Source organism: Micromys minutus (genome assembly GCF_963924665.1).
Source record: "Micromys minutus genome assembly, chromosome: 24".
NCBI classification, from domain to species: domain Eukaryota; kingdom Metazoa; phylum Chordata; class Mammalia; order Rodentia; family Muridae; genus Micromys; species Micromys minutus.
The window spans coordinates 33,223,547-33,245,317 of NC_137959.1; the positions used below are offsets into that span (position 1 = coordinate 33,223,547).

Genomic DNA, 21,771 nt, shown 5'->3' on the forward strand with positions numbered 1-21,771 from the left:
AAAAGGAACTGTTTATGTTGGATCACACTTTGAGGTGGCACAGTCCATCGTGACTGGGCCTACGAAGCTGCTGGGCACATGCACATTCAGTTAAGAATCAAAGAGAGGTGACTGCTGCTGCTAAGTGGGTTTTCCATTTTCCCCTATTAGTCAGTCTAGAACCCTAGCCAATAGGACAGACCATCACATGTCACATAACCTTAGCCCATAGGACTATCACAAATCATATAACCCTAGCCCATAGGACTACCACATGTCACATAACCCTAGCCCATGAGACTATCACACATCACATAACCCTAGCCCATAGGACTACCACATGTCACATAATCCTAGCTCATAGGACTATCACACATCACATAACCCTAGTCCATGGGACTATCACAGGTCATGTAACCCTAGTCCATGGGACTACCACATGTCACATAACCCTAGCCCATGAGACTATCACACATCACATAACCCTAACCCATAGGACTATACCACCCACACTGTGGGTCTTCCCTCCTCAGTTAAACTCCTTTGGAACTGTCCTCACAAACATACCCAGAGATGTGTATCATAGATGATTCTAAGCCAGTGGATTTTACAGTGAAAATTAATCATCACAAGATTAAACATCACACCCCCTTCTCAGCATGATATCCAGACACATTACTTTAAATCATAACATCTCAGTCCTGACCACCAAAGTCTCTTATTTGTCTAATGCAAAATACATGTTGTCAGTCCCTGGTATTTAACATTCCCAAAACTGTCCTAAAGTTCAAAGTCCAAAATCTCTCCTGAGATTCAAGTCAAATTCTTAACTTTGAGCCCACACTATAAAATAAAGTGTAAAAACTACATGCTTCCAATATGCAATCGCATTTAATAAACATGCCCATTCACAAGGAGAAAAATGGGAAAGCACCAAGGAAAGATTAGCCTAAAATAAGACTGAAACCCAGCATTGCAAACAGCAAACCCTGCAGCTCCATGTCTAATGTCGAGTATTATGATGATCTCATCTGAGCTCCAGTGGGCAGGGCAATCCCTCTAGTTCTGCTGACTACAGTATAATTTGTCTCCTTCTTGGGCCAGCTATCCCCCATGTCTTCATTTCTTTGGCAGATATCCCATAGTACTGCCTTCTCTACCATCCTGGGATCTACACTGCAATAAGGACTTCACTTTCACAGCTTCAAACATGACCCTTCTGGGCCTCCTTTCAGAGAATCCAACTATCTAGCACATTTCTTGGCCTCATGATCTGATGTATTACATTAGCAACCCTACTCCTGGTTCTAGTTTCTATACTAATTACTTTTTTGTACATGCTGTTACATGACACCTCTCCAAAACAACTTGAGGGAAGAAGAGTTTATTTTAGCTCACAGTTTGAAGGGACACAGTCCATCATGGCAGGAAAGATGTAGTAAGCAGAAACCCAGTGTTTAGACAGATTACATCTAAAATCAGAGAGAGTGAGAGATAGGCACTGGTACGAAGCTCACCTCCTCCTTTTTGCCTTTTAAAAAACATTTACATTGATTTATTGTTACTTGTATGTGTGTGCATAAACTCACATATACCTGGGTATGCACATGCCATGGGGAACACATGTGGAAATCAGAGTACAACTTGAAGGTGCAGTTCTCTTCTGCCATGAGGTCCCAGACTCAGGTTATCAAGCTCGGAGGCAAGCTCCTTTATCTGCTGAGCCATCTTGCTGCTCTCTCTTTTTCCTATTTATTCAAGTGGTGAAATTCTCATTCAGGGTGAGTCTTCTCCCCTCAGTGAAATAGAGACACTTTACTTGTCACACTTGAAGGTGTGGCTCCTGGGTGATTCTAAAAAAAATCAAGAAAGATTAACCACTGCATCAGGTCTTGGCCAAAAATATTAGGTAGGTCATGGTCAATGTGTGGCTTCCTTGACCTCCCTAACATTCTTTTGTAGTTAAATAAGCCAGGCCCATGATTCCTTGTTCTGTCCAAGGGCCCAACTTCAGCTTTATTGAATATCTCAGGGATAATACCTAGGCTTCAGCTACTCCAAAGCAATTCAATGTGCTAGTTAAAAGTCAACTCTGAGTCAGACTGGTACTTGTCCCCTGCATCGATGTGATGTTTTGTTTGGGACAGAGTGGTGATGCTAGCACTGACCCTAAGCCTCATGTATAGAAGACATGCTGGACCACTGAGCTATGCCTCCAGCCCCACTTGGACCATACAACCTTAGCCAGTGGCTGATTTTCTCTAAGCATCAGCTTTCATGAGTTTCATGAGAATAATAAAGGTCCATCCATCCAGAGAGTAGATGAGCACTAAGTCAGCTGGTACCCAGAGTGCTTTCAGAACAATGTCTTCCCCTGTCACACACATCCAGCAAAAGCTAGCCAGTAGCAGCCATGTCTTCATAGAAGGGCACCTTTATCATGTTAATACCAAGCCACGTTTGAGAAGTAGTGCCCCAGTAGTAGCTTTGCGATATTTTCCCATGAAACCAATATGAGGCAATCCTGGGACACAAAGAGGCCTCCATGGAGTTGGGGGAGCAGTCTTCAGGGACCTCTTGCTGACTTACATTTCTGTTCCTTCCATTAATATTCCTCTCCTATCAGGGTGTCACTTCTCAGGATCCTTTAAGCTTCTGCAAGCATGGTTACTCGTTTTACCTCCCAGAGAATAGTTTGGGTTGGACACAATAAACAGCCAACCCCAGGGTTCTGGGAAGATACCTCTGAAGAGGGATGGATCTTTTCCCAAAGGGAAAAGAGAAGAGTAGCCAGCTTGTCTTGGACAACATTTGAGGGTGGTATTTATGCCCCTCTAGCCCCTCTCCTGCCTGATCCTTTACTGGCTGGTTTCTGGAGCAGGATAATGGATTTTGAAATCCAAATATGAGTTCAACAGGAGTGGGGGCCTAGGGACTTCCACTAATACATTCTTCTGCTATTGCTCCCTTAGAAAATTGCAAACTTGATGGAAAGATGTGGAAGGTACATGAGTGGGGGAGGGGAGAACAGATACCAGGCAGAAGAGAACAAAGATTTTCTATGTAATGACTGACAAGGACCACTGTGTTACCTCCTTACCAATCCTATGCCACATGGACATTTGGTTCTAAAATTAGATGCAACCTGCTTGGAAGTGTACAAGACTCTTCCTTGCTGAGAGGCAAGGCCACCTTACCATTGTTCTGGAGACATGACAAACTGGAGGCCCCCTGTGACAATGGAGAGACACCACCCTGAGAACAGCTCTGTCACCATGGAGCCTTGGCACTGTTAAGGCACTGTCACATCTGCTGGGTTCTGGAGTTCTGATCTTTCCCTTGAAATGCAGCCGCAGGCTCACTTCTGAGGTCACAGGGCAAGACTACCCGTCCAAGGCGAATGAATTCACATCTCTATTGTGAGAAAAAGCTCTTTTAACAGCTTTCCAGAGCACAACAAAAATCCCTTGAGTCAAAATATTTCCTGTAGACAGCTGGATGTATTCAAACACTCAGTGTGGTGATACTAGGAGCAGAGAGAGGAAGGTTCTTTAATTCTGACCAAAAGCAATGAATAGAGCTACTTCTTGTGTGCTGGGCAACCCTCTCACGTGGCATGCAACCACCCTGGGGAGTTGGTATATGTGTCACTCCCAAACACTGAGGCCACCATGATGTGACTGACCATAAGACCCTGGCCTTAGACATTGTCTCCTTACTAACACATCACAGCTTTTTGTTCTGTATATTTAATTATAGCATGTCTACTCTTCATCTGAATAAGCCTTCTGTAGAGACTCTGCTCAGACACTGTAACATGAGCTGTGGGGATGCAAAGATAGACTCATCCTGGTCTGTGCAAAGACAAGCATGGAAACTGTACATGGAACCCAGGACGCACAAGTGGCCCATTTAAAGATGATGTGATGGAATCCCGTCTTCCCTTAAGGCTTGTTTACATGAAGCATAGTTAGGAAGTGTTATTGCTAAAGTGGTTTTAACAGTAAAGCCCAAGCAACAGAGTCACCAAAATAACTGCACTGGGAGGGGATTTGGAGGGAGGTTTAAAAAAAAAAAAAAAAAAAAAAAAAAAAAACAGGGAAAGGGGGAGGGAGGGAGGGAGGAAGAAAGGGAGGGAGGGAGGGAGGCATCAGGTCGGAAAAGCAGTCAACCCACAGCTACAGTGTGTCCCACGGTCTGAAATTACTTTGTTCTTCAGTCTGCACATTGCAAGTATCAGTCAATGTGGAAACCCTGTGAGGGTGCTCAGAGTCTCTGGGATGGGGTCAGTGTTTGACCAGAGAGAAGAAATGATGCCCTATTGCTCTGCAAACTCTGGGCAGGGCTTTGGGCCCCTAAATGTATCTGTCCTATGGGATTCATTTAGTGACACCCACAACTGACCACAGTCCTGCTTCATATAAGAATCAAGGGCTTTTGCCTGGTTGGTTCCCTCTGAAGACCCTGAGGGAAGGACATGACTCTCGTGGCCGGCAGACTCCAGCTTTCCTGTGTCTTCTGGACACATTCCCTCTCCAGGCACCTAGGCCACTTTTCCCTCCCTGGAAATATTCAATCCATGTTGGGTTAGGGCTTTGTTTTGACTTAATTACCTCTGACAAGATGCTCTCTCTAAATGCTGTCATTTACTGAGTTAACTATGAATTAGGAGTTCAACATAAGAAGTTCGGGGAGACAAGTCTGACCTATGACAGTATTTACTTTAAAAACCATTAAGCAAAGGAGGAAACAATCAACTGTAGACACCGGAGCCCATCATCAGGAAAAACAAGAGCTGTTTAGCTAGAAAGTCTATAAGGCCAACCAGGGAGGGGGCTGTGAACCATGCTGGAAAGTTTGATTTAGTTGCAAAATGTCACAAGCTATGGAAGGGTTTTAATTAAGAGAAGTGTAAGCAGTCATAAACTAGTCAGCAGAAACAAGCGTTACCAACAAAACTGCCCCAGGCATTCCATCAACCCTCAGCAGAGAGCAATCTACTGCTGTCCTTGAGAAGAAGGAAAAATGAGTCCAGGCATAGTGTCTGAAAAGAAATTAATAATTAATAATTCTTAATTAAGAAAATGATATATCAGGGCCAGCAAGATGGCTCAGCACAACAACCTGAGTTTCATCCCCAGAACCCACATGGGAGAAGGAGAGACTCAAGTCACATAAGTTGTCTTCTCACCCCCACAGCCATATGCCATAGCTAGCGATGAGTACAGACAGACACATACAGAAAGAGAAGGACAGACAGACAGACAGACAGAGAGGGGAGAAAGAGAAAAAGACTACACAAACACCAAAAATATTATTTTTCATCACTAAAGATGCTCTCTCCTCTTCTCTCTCTGCACATGTACCCTTTGTCCCCGACCCCCTAATCTTTCTCTCCCCATGGTGACTCCCCTGGCCACAATCCCTGGGGACAGTGAATTCACCCTTGAGCAGCTTCCCAACAACTCTGCCTTTAATATAATCTTTTTTTAAAAAATCACTAAAGATAAAGATGAGTATGACTTTTTCATTGACTTTAAAGACTCAACTTAGTAAAAGTGTCATTTTCCCAAAATTATCTATATCCACAATGCAATGTCAGTCAATGCTGACAAGTTGACATTAAAATTTACATGAAATTGCTAAAGTTTGAAACTGGCCAAGCCCCTTCAAGCCTAAGAACATGACAGTGTCTTTGTGTACAGAGAGGCAAACAAAATAGAGAGCCAAGAGACAAAATGGTAAATTCATAAAACCATAACAAAGTTGAAATTGTTGAACCAAGAAGAATAGAGGGGAACTATTTCATAAGTGTCCTCAGAGTGATGTGTTCTACACAGAGGAAAAGTCCAAACTGCACTTCCTAATTTTAAAGAAAATGATTTCAAATTTTATAGGGGTCAACGGTGTAAATGAGAAGGTGCAAATATTTTTAAATTTGAAGGATATGTGAGTGGTGAAAAAAGTAAGAAACTGAACAGTGATCTCCGAATAATGGAGAACTTCTCAAGATACAAGACTTTATGAAGCTATTCATAAATTCCGCATTAGACTTGAGAGCATTTATTTATCAAAGAGACACCGAAGGAGTGCAGAGACAGGTCACAAGCTGAGGGAAACTTCTGGCACGTGTATTATCTTCAAATGATTAGTATACATAATAAAGAATAGTATACATAATAAAGAATGGCTTTAAAGAAAAGGCAGAACTAAATTTAGAAACCAGAGAACATGGCAACCAGGAAGGTCATGGAAGCTGAGATGTAAGTGACCCACAAAGAAGCAAAAGCTATTCCACCTCGTTGGTGATCAAGATCTATGGAAGCTGAAACAGAAGAAAGATGCCGTTACATAGCCCACCATGTTGGATAGACTGAGACGGTCCCCAACCACATGCCACTGGGTCCCCAACAACATACCATTAGGTCCCCAACCACATGTAGATGGAGGTGGCTCAACTTGGCTGGAGGAAGTTTACATTGATAGTCACTTTGGAGTTGATTCTGTCTGGTGGGAGTTTCAGTCACACTGAAGAGCAACTGGTCAAGCTGATAGGTGAATTCCCCAAGGCCCCACCCTGCTCTGTAGCCTGAATGCCTTTGGCTCACCTCTTTCTCGGGTCTGCCTCCCCCTCCTAAGACCCTCTTGGTTAATACAGTTCTCCTCCAGCTTGCCTCCCAGATTGATCTTCCTTCTGGCCCGCCACACCCTCATCCTGCATGAATCCCACCCAGGACCACCCAGGTTCTCTTTGATCCTCAGTTTCTGTGTTGGAAGTAGGATGTGTAATACATGTCTGTATGTATGTGTGCATGCCTAAGTACGTGTACATATGTGTTACATGTTGAGGCCAGAGATCGGCATCAGATGTTGTCCTGTGACTTTTCACCTAATTTTTTGACACAGGCTGTCTTACTGAGCCTATCGGTCGGACATGGCTGGCTGGCCAGGGAGCTTCAGGCATCTGCCTGTCTGCACTTTCCCAGTGCTGGGATCACAGACTTGAGCCAGCAACCGGGCTTTTTACACAGGTGCTGGGCATCTGATCTCTGGCCCTCCCGTTTGCAAGGCAAGAACTTGACCACCTGAACATCTCCCTAGCCTCTCATTTAGCTCATCTCTTTCCCTCCCAGTGTACGGGAAACATGCAGAATATTTCCTAATATCGAGAAAACAGCATCTGCCGCTTTGCCGAGCCAGCCTCCCCATCTGTTCCTCTCTATTGGTAATTTCTTCTGGCTCCTCATAGGCTCATGCTCTGTGTCCTTTGCCCTCCTCCTAACAGCGCCATGTCTCAACCCCTCTCTTGTTCCTCTGCAGTCAGTCACAGACAGTAGAAGAAGATGGGATAAGTGTCTGTCCTGTCACCTCCCCTACCCAACCTTAGGTGCTTTAAATCATGAAACTGAAACCACAAGGCCAGAAGTGTCATTAGCCAGGTGAAGCCCTGTCACTCCATGATTGTTGTTATCTGTCCATCCGTCCATCCCTCACCACCCCCAAACCCCTACCACCTCATACCCCCACAACCACCCCATACCCCTGCCTCCACCACCCTCAGTTCCCCCACTTTCTCCTTCCTGGGGGATCCAAGCTGTATGCAAGCATGTGTTAACATATATGCCAATCACTACCCTTACAAATATGCAGTTATTAGTAAATTGAAATCCACTGTAAAAGAAAAAAAAATGCTTCAGTCCAGTTCTGATGTCCTCGGAGCCCTCTGGGAAGGCCCCAGACTTCCTATATCCCATCCACCAAGAATCCCTCTCCTCTGCTGTGAGGGGCCTAAAAAAGGGTCAGATTCACCTCAGAGCCTCAGAGAACCGTAAATACCACTCAAATCTGCGCTTCTAGAAACAAACCTGCAGCCTTTGTGATCCACCTGCAAGATCCAAGGTTTCAAGCAGAGGGAGGTCCCTGGGTCAGGGAGGCCTTTAGCCCTCTCTGTATAGAACAGGAAAGTGGTCCTCATGCTGCGTGTCTGCCATCCAGGTCTATTTGTGTCTCAGTAAACTGCTTCCTGAAGTCCCTGCTGCTTCTCCATCCGTGAACCAGTAAGGGTAGTTTTTCCGGGTTTTGTTTTGTTTTTTTTCTTTCTTTTTTTTTTTTTTTTTTTTCGTCAGTTTTGAGGGTTATAAAACTTTTCTGTCCTGCTTTCCTGTTGTTATAAAAGACTCCTGGTCACCTTGTTACAGGTTCACTCTGTTGAAAGCATTTTTCTGGGTGTCTTTCATATCAGCCGAGGATATCAGCCTCAGGGAGACTCGGTGCAAGCTCGGCTTCTGAAGAAGCCGGTGGAAAGTTTCAGAGCAGATGTGATTCCAGGCCGGATTGTGTTTGCTTGCCTCCTTGACTGTTGGAATTCATAAGGAGTTCACGCATCTACATACTCATATTAATTAAAAGTCTCCCAAAGTAAGCTACCTCCACGGGGGGCCAGACACTCAAAGAAGCTGACTTTTAAAACCTTCCTGTTTTGAAAGTGTTTTTCGAGGGCTTTGAAGCTAAACAGGTTATGAGATTTCAGTCGTCCTGTTCAGCGGCCCTTCCATGAGCATGCAGCAGTAGGGACATCTTCTGGAGCTTCGTAGAAATGGTCAAGTCTCACTGAAATCTCTCTAGAGAGATCTTCAAGGTAGATTCTGTTAATGGTCTTCTCCTACTCCCCCTCAGAGCTAAACTCCTGAGATGTCTCCTCAGGGGCCAGGTCAATGATGTCTCCTTTTCCTAGTGTACAAGGGAAGGCTCCAGATGACTCGTGACAAGTTCCCAGTGTAGGGGGCCATGGTATCTTTTGACACGGGAAGGCTTGTTTTGTGACTTGCCACCCAGAGAGAAGCAATCCGGGAACACCCACACCAATGGTTCAGGAGGGTTGCCAGCAAAGCAGTGAAGAGTGTGAACTTTGGGGTCAGCCTAACACAGCTCAGCAAATTGTTTGCCTCTGTTTTGTCATCTGAAAAGTGATGAGGCTTGTGATACCCTTGGGTGGAGATCTAATCGGGCAGTGTTTATTAGGTACCTGACGGGATGCTGGCTGTGGTGACCAAATGCAGCTTCCCACTGGTGCATGTACCTTCCTGGCACCTTCTTTGTGACTTTCTCCCCCACTGTGATGGGGCCATAGCCTCTCAGCCTTGAATGCACACTGGGATCATGGCTCTCAAACAGCCAGGTGCCAAATAAACCCAATCTCTCCTGTTATGTCTCCAGCCCAGGTCTTTTAAGATCCCACAGGTGGCCCCAAAAGACAGCCACATGTGAGAGCCCCTCCCAAGTGGTTCCATCTCTAAGACAGGAGAGGTCTGACCTTCAGCTACTCCGCTCACCACCACCTGCTTGCCACACAAGGCCAGTTGGGAGTGCTGGAAACGGCAGAAGGCTGAAGCAGTCAGCTTCCCCATAACGTTGGTATCTGTGGTTGACTTCCCCTCTTTGTGTGGCACAGCTAGAAAGAATGCTAGCCGGGAAGATTCCAGCAGCCGCAGGGGTTTCTATCCTTTCCTTTCCAATGCAGGAAGACCACGCATCCAGGCAGTGAATACAAGAGCGCAGCTGAGAGTTTGAGTTTAGGACGCAGGAGAATGTGCCATCTAGTGGTAGAGTTGAATGACTTCTAGTAGTACCGCAATGATCTGCATCTGTTCCCTTTAGAAACAAGAATAGCAAATTGTGATACAGGGATTCAGAGGAGGGAGGAATGGAGAGGAAGGGAGGGAAGAGGGGAAGGAAATGAAACCAAGAGGAAGGGAAAGAGGGAGAGCTATTCAAAATGAGATAATTAGAAAGAAGAGAAATAATTTTAACCCTAAAACGTAATACATGCATTCATATATATTATATTATATTATATTATATTATATTATATTATATTATATTATATTATATTATATATAAGCACGGCACTAGATGATATATGAGCTGTTTACATCACGTTTTCTAATACAGCACCATTGGCCAGAGAAGCCAAGACCAGTTTTTTGGGTCTGAAGGAAATGGGCTCTACTTGATGATGGGAGGCCAGGCCGAAGCAATATTTTCTTGCAAAGATCTGTGCTTACTGTGGTCATTTTCTATGCCGTCCAATGCAGTGCTTAGAAAAACAAACAAGACTGTGTGTATGTGTGTGGTTTCCTGTATGGTCATCTGTATGTATGATGTGCATGGAGAAGCCAGAGGATGCCTGCATCTTCCTCTGTCACTGTCTTCCTTACTTTTTGAGGCAGGTTCTCTCCATAAACCCATAGCTCACTGGTTCTGCTAGCTTAACTGGCCAGCTTGCTTTAGGTAACCTCATTTTGCCTTCTAAGCACTGGAATTACAACCAAGCACCCCCACCCTGGCCAGGATTCACATGGGTTCTGGGGATTCTGAATTCCCGTCCTCACCTTTGCATAGCAACCCCTCCAACTGCTGAGCCATCTCCAGCCTCATGGGACTTTCAGATAGAATTCCTTCTGCCATAAACGTTGAGTGAGTGTCATCTCAAAACCTGATACGGCATCACACGCTGGGAACAGTGGTGGTGGAGACAGGCCTGGCTGCTGAGCGGATTACAATGCACGGTCCACGGAAGCATGAATATGACCCCATAGCATGTCCTCGGGTCAAGGAATATGTCCCCAGTGAAAACAGCAAAGCTAAGACTTAAAGGTCACATCGATGTGGGCTGAAAAAAGGTATAGAGTTGCCTTAGGCAGAGGGAGAGCATGTTCCACAGGCTGACCGTGAGAAAGAACCTTCTTGGTACTTGGAGAATGTCACTGAGAACTGAACAGATGAGGAGTGTGGAGAATGGGAAGAGTTGGGACCTGGAGGGCATGAGTAGGGAGTCTAGCCATGAGAGCTTTGTGCTCAGTTATAGCCACACCTATGTCTCTGCCTCTGACCCGCTGGCCTTGGGGTTGCTGGAAACCAGCATCTCTCCTCTCTGGAACTTCTGCAGAGGTAGAGTGAGCTTCCCCCCCCCCCCCCTGAGAAAGTCTTGGTGTGTGAGGCAGTAGCTGTCAGGGCAGGATAATGCTCCAGAGTAAGGTGCTCCCAGCACCCAAAGTGTCTGGTGACGAGCACATCCTCCTACCAGGGTGATCTAGACATGGGCCATCAGCATCTACTGAATTAAGTTGGAAAATAACACACGCTGGTTGTCTTTGTCCAGCTGAATAGAGCCCATCTGCAGGCCCCTTGGGCAAAGCCAGAGGCTGTTCTGGCCCTCAAATAATAGACACTGCCAGAACCCAAGTGTGAAGAATAAGCAAATGGCAGTCACTGTGTCCACTGCAAGCCTAACCTCTCCCCACCAGCTGGACCTCACTGCCCAGCCCTGAGTGCCTATGACCTTCACCTTCCCATCTACTGATGCCCTGAGAACTCCAACTTGCAGCAGGAGCACAAACTTGTTCCTGCCATGGAGTGGGGACAGGAATGAGAGAGGAGGACATTGTTGTTGTTGTTGTGTATAGCACAAAGTTCCTATTGATCCCCCCCACCACCCCTATTCAAAATCAGACATGAAGAGGGAGCCTCTTGAACCTGCCCTGGTTTGGCTCATCAGCCTGTGTCGGACATTCAGAAGATGCTGTCACAGCCCAGGGGGTGTCCTTTCCTGGCGTCTCCACCCAATCTTCCAGAATTGGAGCAATATTGATTTTCTTTGATCGCCACCCACTCTCTTTTAAAAATAACAGGATCCAACCCTGTGAGAGCCAGCAGGACAGGAAAGTAATCACCTGTGCCTAAGAGGGAAATGAATCTGATCTCTACCTGAAGGGAAAATGAATCTTTTGCAGTGTGGGGGAAAAGCCAAACCAACATTGGGTCTGAATGGGATGGGGGGAGCGTCAGGTTTTAACAAGTTAAAAGCCTCTGTTCAAGGTCTCACTGCATTAAAACTCTCTCATTTGTTTCCAGAGACCTCTTGCGTCCTGGCTGAGGTATTGTTTTTCCCGGGTGTGCAGACACTCCACAGCTTTGTGTTCTTCCTTGACAGACACCCCCACATGCTTGCTTTTTTAATCTGGAAGACATCACAGGTTGGGGGGATACCAACATTGGATGAGAGATTGCTATCATATGCACAGTGACCCAGCATAGGGTCCCTCTAGGCATCTGTGCTGACCTGGAGTGATTTAATAAGTGCTCAGAATTGTCTTTGCTGTTTTTCCACTGTCCCTAGCTGGTAAGGCTACAGTGTTAACCCCACATTAATTATCAGCTCTGTCCTGAGCTACCGCAGTGACTTCCCACCCATGGTGGCTGTTCATCACTTGAAGCATCTGGGACTACCTAAAACCAAGTCCTAGGCCCTCCCTGTCCAGGACCTGAATCTGCCCAAGGATGGAGCCAAGAGTATTGTTATCAAGTTTCTCCTGAGATTTTCTTGTATCTCCTGACACCCCTCCCCCCAACAGAGAGGCTATACCAAGAAGTCAGTCAACTAGTCGTATCTGATACTAACAAGGCCAGTGGAAGCTCAAGAAAGATAAGCCCATCCTAGGTGGGAATATGAGTACAGCCCACCACTCACCTGTTCTCATTTAACTGCCTCCCCTGCCAACCAGTAACCAAACATGCACTGGGCTCACTGGCTCTGTCTCTGTGTGATAGCCTCAGTGCTGCAGGGCAGGGGAGACCCCTCCCCATGCTCATGGTTCAGTAGTGAGCCCAGTTACCAAGGATGTCAGCTTCAGGTTTCCTCAAGAGGAAGTAAATTGGTCCTTGGTAAAACAGCAGGAGGCACTCTGTTCAGAGCCTTTATCGGGCAGATAAATAGCATTGATTTTTTTTCCCCCTGTTGATTTTTGAAATGAATTAAGACCAGGACTCCATCTGCAGTAACCATATAAACACGTTCCCCTGAAATAAGCCTACTAATGATAATATAGGAGCCGCCACGACACAAGCAGAGAATAGCTTAAATCAATCTGCACCAAGTGTGACCGTTGGTTCAGCGGCAGCCTTTAATGTTGAACATGCGAAGGTCATAGAGTTGAACACGCAAAGGTCATAGAGTCCCAGCAGCCCCCTACCAAGGAATTGTCCAGAAAGTGTGGGTGACTCCGTTTTCCATTACCATAAGTTACGCTTGAGCCACGCATAAAGCAAAAGGTTTACTTCGGCTTGCAGCTGTACTGGCCTCCGTCCTTTGGTTGGCTTGTCCTGTCTTCTTTGGGCCTGTGAATAAGCAATACATCGTGGTTAGGATATGAGGCAGAGCAGAACCACCCACCCCACTGTGAGCCAGAAAGCGGAGAGCAGAAGAAAGCAGTGCTCTACTTTAGCCCTTTAATGCTATAGCCTCGGAGACCTAAAGGCCTTACCTCCCAAAACGTCCGCCATCTGTGAAGAGCACCAAGCTGCAGATCCAACTTTAATACATGAGCCTTTGGGGGGAACACACCAGGTCCAAATCAAAGCAGAGAATAAACATGTGTCCACATAAAGACTTACACACAAATGCTCATAAGCAACCTTAGGAACAGAATCCAAAGGCTAGAAATAGCTTTGGATGTCCATCAACAAGAAGATAGATCAGGATCCGTGCTACAGAGAACCACGCGGTGGTTATGTAGAATAGTGTTCCACGTAACGATGCTAACATTGAAATGTTTATGTCGAACCAAAGAAGTCAAAACCAGTCAGTACCAACGTCAGGCTCCATTTCTATGAAGCTGTGGGTGGAACTTATCCACTGGGCTGTAAAGCACAAATCCACTGGATGATGCATAACTTTTAAGGGGATGATAGGAACAGTCTGTCTACAAACATGGCAGTAGGTACTTGGGTACGGGTCTCTGTAAAATTTCACCAAATGGTATACTGATGGGTTCATTTGGCAAGTAAACCGCACCTCGATAAAAATCATTTTATTGAGTAATTCTGGGTAGGCAGAAATCAGAAGGTGGTAACGGGGTGCCTGAGATTCAGGAAACAGCCCCCTCAGCCTCAGCAGGAAGTAGACACCATCCTGAACAGTGACCTAGAAGCTGTGATAAGCTGGGGGAGTGGGGGTGGGGCAGGGATTTTCCCTCTCCATAGGGAAGAGAGGACCCTGACCGGAACTTCTGCTGACTTCAAATGGGACCCGGTGATAAAATAAGTGAACCGGGGCGGGCGGAACCTTACAGTAGGATAGAGGGAAAGAAGGGGAGGAGTCCAGAGCAAAGTCACGTGTGCCCAGAAAGAAAAGAGGATTGAGGGTGAGCCTACCATGTTGGCCCTGACCTTAGTGACATCCAAAGGCTTTTCTAATGGGTGAAACCTGAGCATGTGGGCTTCGGTGCCAGGGATTTGTCGAGCAAGGTGCTGATGATTCCGCGTTATACAAGACGCGTCTCGTTTGCTCTTTTTTCTTTCTTTCTTTCTTTCTTTTTTTAGGATCCCAACAGGGAGTGCTTCACATACCCGACCCTAGTCCCAGCTCCGCTGTCTGCTTCTCCAGGAGCAGATCCTCATTCATTGCTATGAAGGGCTGGCCATGCAGCTCGGGCAAAGCACTATATCTGGTGCCCCATTAGAAACAAGTCCTGGGGGAGCTGAGGGAACTCACAGTCAATCAGGGATGAGAAGGAAAACGGGAGAGGGGAATCCCAGGAGTCTGTGTATGCTCAGAGGGAAGAGTCTGGATCCAGGCTGAGATGGGTGATCCCTGAAAATGTGAAGGTCCGGACCGCTGAGATTTGAAGAATGCAAGTCCAAGGGAGGGCACAGGGCTGTCCTTCTAGATCTTTCCAGTGTGGGATATGAGAATGGTCTTAGAAAATTCGAGCCCAGGAGACAACAATTTGTAATTTACAGCGCCTCTTTGTCCTGGTAGGTTTGCACCGTGTATGAAGCCCTACAGCGCCTTCTTATCGCAGATGGAGTCCATCCCAGCCACCTCAGTCACCGCCAGCTCTCTAGCCGCCCCGCTGATGCCAGAATCCACTGAGATGGACTTCAGCGATTCTATCAAGTAAGGAGGCGAAACCACGTGGGCTTGTCCCTAGGCGCATTCTTTCCTCCCACTGGGCTTCCGCTCCCAACCTCCACCCGCGCCGGTCCGCTCAGCCATACACTACCCAACAGTTCCGTGAGCAGATTCTGAGTTCGGCCCACCACCCGGAGAGCTGAGAACCTTCTCTACCCTCAGATGGGGGACAGAGTTCTTAACTCGGGTACTGAGCCCTTCCATCCCTTCACTCCCTCGCGGAGCAAAGCTCTGTGAACAGGATAGGACGCCAGGTAGAAAGCAGAAAATAGTATCCAACAGATGCCCTGAGTAATGAGGATGCCTGTCACGCCAGTGCTCAAGAGCCTGAGGCAGGAGGATTATGAGTTTGAGGCCAGCCTGGGCTACGTAGCGATACCCAGTCTCAAAAACAAGGTCAAACATTATGACCTTGAACATTGAGCATGGAGAACAGGTCCAAACAGTCTGAAGAATTGCCCATGCTTCCCAGCATGCCTTGCAAACTGGACACGAACTTGGCACCCCAGGAAAGGGTGGCCACTGAGAGATTGAACAGTGCCGTGGCCCACTCTGTACATGTGAGGGCAGAGGTCGGCTGAGCACTGACAATGTGGGATATGGCAGAGAGGAAGAGAAAAGTGGGGGTTGGGCACACTTGCAGCTGGGCTGGCGGTGATTCTCTCGTTTCCTTAAACTCCCCAGGACCATCCTTATGGACGACGAAGCTGGACCTGAAGAAACCAAAAAGCCCACGGCGTCCACTATTGTCTCAGAAGTATGATTCCTTTGCTCCTGGGCAGGGTTAGCAAGGAAAACATCGTTCCCAAAGCAGAGAGTAGCAGGAGCCGAGTACCAAGCACAGGACTGAGGGGAGCTGACGTGAGGCCGGGGGACTATGTCCAGGTCGCTGCTCCCCAGAGCAAGCTTCTCAGGGAGAGGCCAGGATACCTCAGGACACGGATTTCCAAAAAGTGAAAACCTGGTGATCTCCAGACCCTGGTGGTCATGTGGTCTTCCCACTCTCCGCATAAAGGCAGCTAATAGAGATGTATGTTCCTCAGGAAAAACGTAGCATACTCCAAGGCGCGTTAACAGCCCCGGGCTAGGGAAACGGCTCAGTGGCTGTTATGCAAGTGTGAGTGTGTGAGTTCAGATCTCCAGCACCCATGTGAAGACTGTCCTATGGCTTACCCATCAGCCGTCCCAGCACTGGTGGTATACAGATGGAGACAGGTAGAACCCCACAGTCTAGCTGGATGGCTGAGCTCCAGGGTCAGTGGGAAACTCCTCCTCTAAAAGATAAGGTAGAGAGTGATCAAGATGTAAACATTGATGATTAGCCTCCACATACATGTATACACGTGTGCACAGGCACCTGCTCTCACATGTGTACACAATACATATGCACACACACACACACACACACACGCACTCACATAGTATGTGTACTCTTACATACTTCCTCTAGAATGATAGACTGAGAAAACCACTGGAGACACAGAGTTCTCCACTAGAAAGATATTTTTTCTTACATCTTAGAAATAGCAACAAAATAAAAAATGCTAAATTACTGTATGTCCAAGCTAAGACTGAGTTGCAGCAAATTTAAAAAAAAAAAAAAAAAAAAGGCATGAGCAAAGATTTTCATCCATACAGGCAGGGGAGCAAATTGGCGCAGCCTCTTTGACATGTAACTTAGCAGGTGCATCAGTATTTAAGATGTGAACTTCCTCTTGTAAATTACTCTCCGGGCATGCCTCTGTGTTTATATTAAGCTATAACTAGCCCTGCACATCGGATTTTTGTTTATAAGAGCACGAATGTTTCTGAAACAACAATTGTGCCAACAGGAGATTAGCTGAATAAACCAAATGACATCTGCACAGGGCAGCACTATGGAATTCTATTTAAAAAAAAAAAAAAAAAAAACAAATAGGTTCTCTACTAGTTTGGTATAATCTCTAAAGTACTAAGTAAAAGATGCTAGCTAAAAATAAATGAGCACACAGTGTGCTGGCATTCCTGTCAAGACAGAAGTATATAAAACAACAACTAACAGGTACTTTTTAATATTGTGTATGAAGATATCTACATATTTATACATATGTACATATGTACATGAATTTTGCCAGCATCTGCAAATGCACACCATGTGTATGCAGTGCCCACAGAGGCCAGAAGAGAGCATCTGATTCTCTAGAACTGGAAAAATGGTAAAGAGCAGTCCGGCGAGTGCTGGGAATAGAACCTAGATCCCTGTTAGAACAGCCATTGCTCTTATTGAGCCATCATCCCCCCAGCCCCAGACAGCTAGCACTTACTGAGCACCTAACAGACTTTGTATACTTGTAAGGAACCACTATGGTGTCCGACCTCAGTGACGGCGTGTGTGTGTCAAGGAGTCCAGCTGGCAGACTCAGCAGTCCCTATGTCTTTTAAACGATGGTGGTGATGGTGGTGGTGGTGGTAGTGGTGGTGGTGGTGGTGTGTGTGTGTCTGTGTGTGTGTCTGTGTGTGTGTCTGTGTGTGTGTCTGTGTTACAATAGCTAATAAGTGGCAGGATCATGAGGGCAGAGAGTTTTTTTTCCTGCTCGGTTCACCATGTTGTCCCTAGTACCTGGAACTGGTCCATAGTATGTCTTCTGTAAGTATTGGTCAGGAAAGGATGGGAGGGTCGGTTAAGAGCACTTCCTGCTCTTCCAGAGGATGTTCCCAGCACCCACATCCGGAGGTTCACGGCCACCTGTAACTCCAGCTGCCAGCATCTGGCACCGTCTTACAGCTTATGTGCACTCACCTACTCTCAAATGCACACACCTACACATGAAAATATCCTAAAATAAATGTTCAAAAGTCTGTCGAATGAAGAAAATAATCAGATGGAATCTATCAAGAAACCAAACAGTGGGTACCTAAGAGACAACTGCAGAGTAAGGAATATTGCTGGAAGTATTACTTTCAACTAGATGTTCTTTTTAATATTTTAACTTTGTATCATGAACATATGCCAACTACTTCTAATATTTTAAATGATGCGCATGAAGACTATTCTACCACATGGGGTGTAGACAGATGTATGTGCACAGGACAGAGATGCATATACATGCATGAGTACTATAAACGAATTGACTGTAATTTCTCTCCTTAGATCTTTCCCCGCCTTTTCATTGCACACTTCTGAATATTCATTAATCTGCATCTTCAGAGATGCTTGTCGTGGAAAATTTGTGCAGCGCACAAAGATCAGAACAAAACTCCTTTGAGTCCCACCATTCATAACAAAACACTACTGAAATTCTTAGCAGCCCCCCCAGATAACAGTTTCGCACAGTCAAACCTCAGAATGAGTTTACACCCACTCGTGCCCTCAGAGCGGGATTCACACGAGGCCTCTGTAACCTCACATGAATGAAACACACCTTTTCTCTCAAGAACATGTTGTATGCACTGTTCCGGATCCACAAATACACACTGAGTCATCCTCTGTGGATAGAGAGGTGCCATGCATGTGCTGTTGAAATTGGGCTGTTTCTGTGAGCTTGCTTTCAGAACTCCCCTGTTAAGAAGACTCTGCCTAAACATCTATATATGTGCATTTTGAGCATTGTCCAGGTGTCATTGTATAGGAGGGAAAAGTCCAGGTTTTTAAAACATATTTTTAATTGCATATTCTTGTGTTGGGGAGGGCAGATAAATATAAATACAGTACCTATGGTGGCCAGAAGAGGGAGCCAAATCCACTCAAATTGGAGTTACAGGTGCCTCTGAGCCATTCAGTGTGGGTGCTGGGGACGAAACTCGGGTCCCCAGCAGTTCTGCCCCTGGCCATTGAGCTATCTTTCCATCCTTACTGTCATAGTTGCTGTATTTCCTTTTTCTTACAAGGAGAGAGGTGTGCATTAATGGTGGGCTGTGGCATGTACTTGCTAGCTTTTCCTTCCCTCTTTCATTTCCAGGCAATGAAATACAGCTTCGCGGGAACAGAAAGAAGCCAGAGTCAGCCAGACTACCCAGAATGCCTGTGGCTCTATGAACAGGACGAGATGCTTTCTATTGGGATAGAAGAAGTAAGTGGTATCCCCAAGGTCCTCAGTCACCCAGCACTGACGCTTCCCAGCACCTTCTCCATATTGGAAACTGACATCTACCCAGTGTTCCCACTGTCACCTTCACAAGTGCTTGAGAGTCGAAAGTCAAGGATGAGCCCGCCCACTAACAGAGTTTAACTCACCCACTGCAGACCTGCCGACCTGACAGCCAGTCCCATGTGGGATGCCTTTCTCTGCAGGTGTTTGACATTCTGCCCCTCTATGGAGTTCTGCAGCCGTACAGCAGCCATCAGATCTCGTTTACTTTCTATGGACACTGTGACATCATCGCCCGGGCCAAAGCTCTGTGTGAAGTGGAAGGAGGGCCCACCTATGAAATAATACTGAAGGGGGAGGCGTCCCTGGTCAACTACTCCTTTGACACGAAGGACATTAACTATGGCTTGCAGGTACTGCAGATGTCAGCTGGGGGGATTTCTGGGCTTGCCTTAAACATGACTTGTGGTCCTCATGACTCCGCCCCTTCATGTGTATTCGGCCTCCCTGCCCCATTCCCTGGCTGCAGTCATTTCACTTGCTTTTCCTGATGCCCCCTCCTCCTCCTTGATTCATCAGAAGATGCCTCCCTTCCAGTTCTGTCTCTCTCGTTATCACTGACTTCTCACACACACCCCATCACAGGCTTTCTTGCTGCCCTCTCCCACACACCCCACACACCCCACACACCCCACACACCGCACACACCCCACACACCGCACACACCCCACACACCGCACACACCCCACACACCCCACACACCTGTAGCATGCAGCATTTCCAAGTTACCCACCTCATGCCACCCCAAACCACTCCAATCCCGCTACAGGCCATACCTAGATTTCTGTTTCCGTGGTTTTTGGTTTTTTGGTTTTTAAAGACAGGGTCTCATGAAGCTTACCTCAAACCTACTGTTGTAGCCAGGGCATGACATCTCAGTTCTGATGCTCCCACCCACACCTCCCCAGAGCTAGGACTACATGCACACACAATGACACCTGGCCGCCATGCCTACAAATTGCAGCACTCTGCCCATACTGTCATACAAAAGGAACAGAGGGTCTGATTCGATGAACCCAGCATTTGCCCTGGGGTTTCGTTTTTCCAGACCAAGCTCCCTGCCATGTGATGTCCGGTCTACGGACACATACCAAGCAAGGGATCACGTCACACTGTTGTCAGATCATTTTTCGGAAAGTTTATCTTCATCCCACTTCTCCCATCATCCCCTGGGCTGTTCATCCCTGCAGCACAGTGTTGAGAAAAGAGCCATTTCTTTTGTGTTCTGTTCTGTTTCGGTTTGGGTTGGGTTGTTTGGTTTGGTTTGGTTTTATCCTGTCTGGATTCCTCCTGCTACCTTAGGAGCATCGCCTCTGCGTGCCTCAGCATCTCTCTCTCACCTGTGAGATGGGGACGGACAGCAAATGCCATCCCACTCATCAGTGCTTTTGCTCTGGTCACGGTAGACAGTCACCATGAGTCCCCTTCTCTGTCACCAATCAGATCACTTACTGGGGATGCCCTCAGTCTTTTTTTTTAATCTTAGAGTCTTTTTTAATAATGGTTTTGTTCTTAGAGCATCTCATACAATGTGTTTACCCAACTCCTCTCAGATCCTCCCCGGCCTCCTACCCACCTTGTTCTGTCTTCTGGCTGATTGGTCCTGAGTGCCAGCTCAGTCTAGTGGGTGTCACACCATGAAAGGGAGCAGTCACTCTTCAGCGGCAGTTGGATACCAATAGCTCCTGGCTAGGGCTGGGCCTCTGTGCTCCCTCCCCACGTCTGTGCGGCTGCCCTGCTGGGTCTGCAACTTACCCACCACGAGGTTGCTCCTGCAACCCTCGTGCCTGCCTCTTCCACATAGATCCTGAACCTTGAGAGGAGAGGCGAGATGCAGACATTTCATTTGGAGCCGAGCACTCTGAAGTCTCTGTTCTCTACACGTTGATCCGTTGCGGGTCTTTGGGCGATTGCCGTCTACTACAGAAAGAATCGGCTCACAAGGGTTGGGAGATACACTAATTAGTGGTATTAAGTTCTTAGATGTCGTTTTAATAGTATGTCATTTTAACGGTACAATTAGTGTAGTGCTAGGCTTTCCCCCGGGGCCACAGGTTCTTGGCTTTGGTGGCAGGTGTACATGCCATCTTATGGGGTGGGCCATATAGCCAGTCAAGAGGTAGTTTATTAAGCCCATAACACTTATAACCTGGTTGTACCAGACTGGTCCTTGTGGTCCATGGGGTTCCCAACCAGGTGAGACTGAGTACTTCTCACAGCATCTTCCAGCGGCATGAAAGCCAGGCTAGCCAGCAGGGATGCAGCTCTCAGGAAAGCACCAGCTAGATCTGAGCTGTGGGGTGTCTTTCTTTGACAGCAGGGTCTTACCATCAAACTCTGGAAGGTGACCTATAATAATGGCACTAGCCTGTAATATCTGGGGAGTCTGTGGGGGCTCCCATTGTTAAGCCCTCCTCTTTTTGAGGTTTTGTTTTGCATTTGGAGTTTCTTGAGGCAGGGCCTCTCGGCATAACCCTGAAACTCATTATGTAGACCAGGCTAGCCTCAAACTCAGAGGGACCTTCCTGACTCTGATGCCTGAGTGCTGGGATTAAAGGAATGTACCATCATGCCCAGCTGTTAAGCACTTCTTGTAACTGATGCTCCATACACAGACATCAGTTGCCTGTAATATCCCATGATAAACCACCCATAATCCCCCATGATAAACCACCCATAATCCCCCATGATAAA

General features: G+C 46.7%; 1 protein-coding gene across 1 annotated transcript in view; it reads left to right on the forward strand.

The window, feature by feature from the left end:
- Positions 1 to 21,771, forward strand: part of HYDIN (HYDIN axonemal central pair apparatus protein) — a gene marked incomplete at both ends in the record, with an annotated part of 333,158 nt that overhangs the window by 190,345 nt on the left and 121,042 nt on the right. The window contains 4 exon segments of the mRNA XM_080936961.1: positions 14,798 to 14,935; positions 15,635 to 15,707; positions 18,889 to 18,999; positions 19,221 to 19,430. Of these exon segments, the coding sequence (XP_080793087.1) occupies positions 14,798 to 14,935; positions 15,635 to 15,707; positions 18,889 to 18,999; positions 19,221 to 19,430 (532 nt within the window).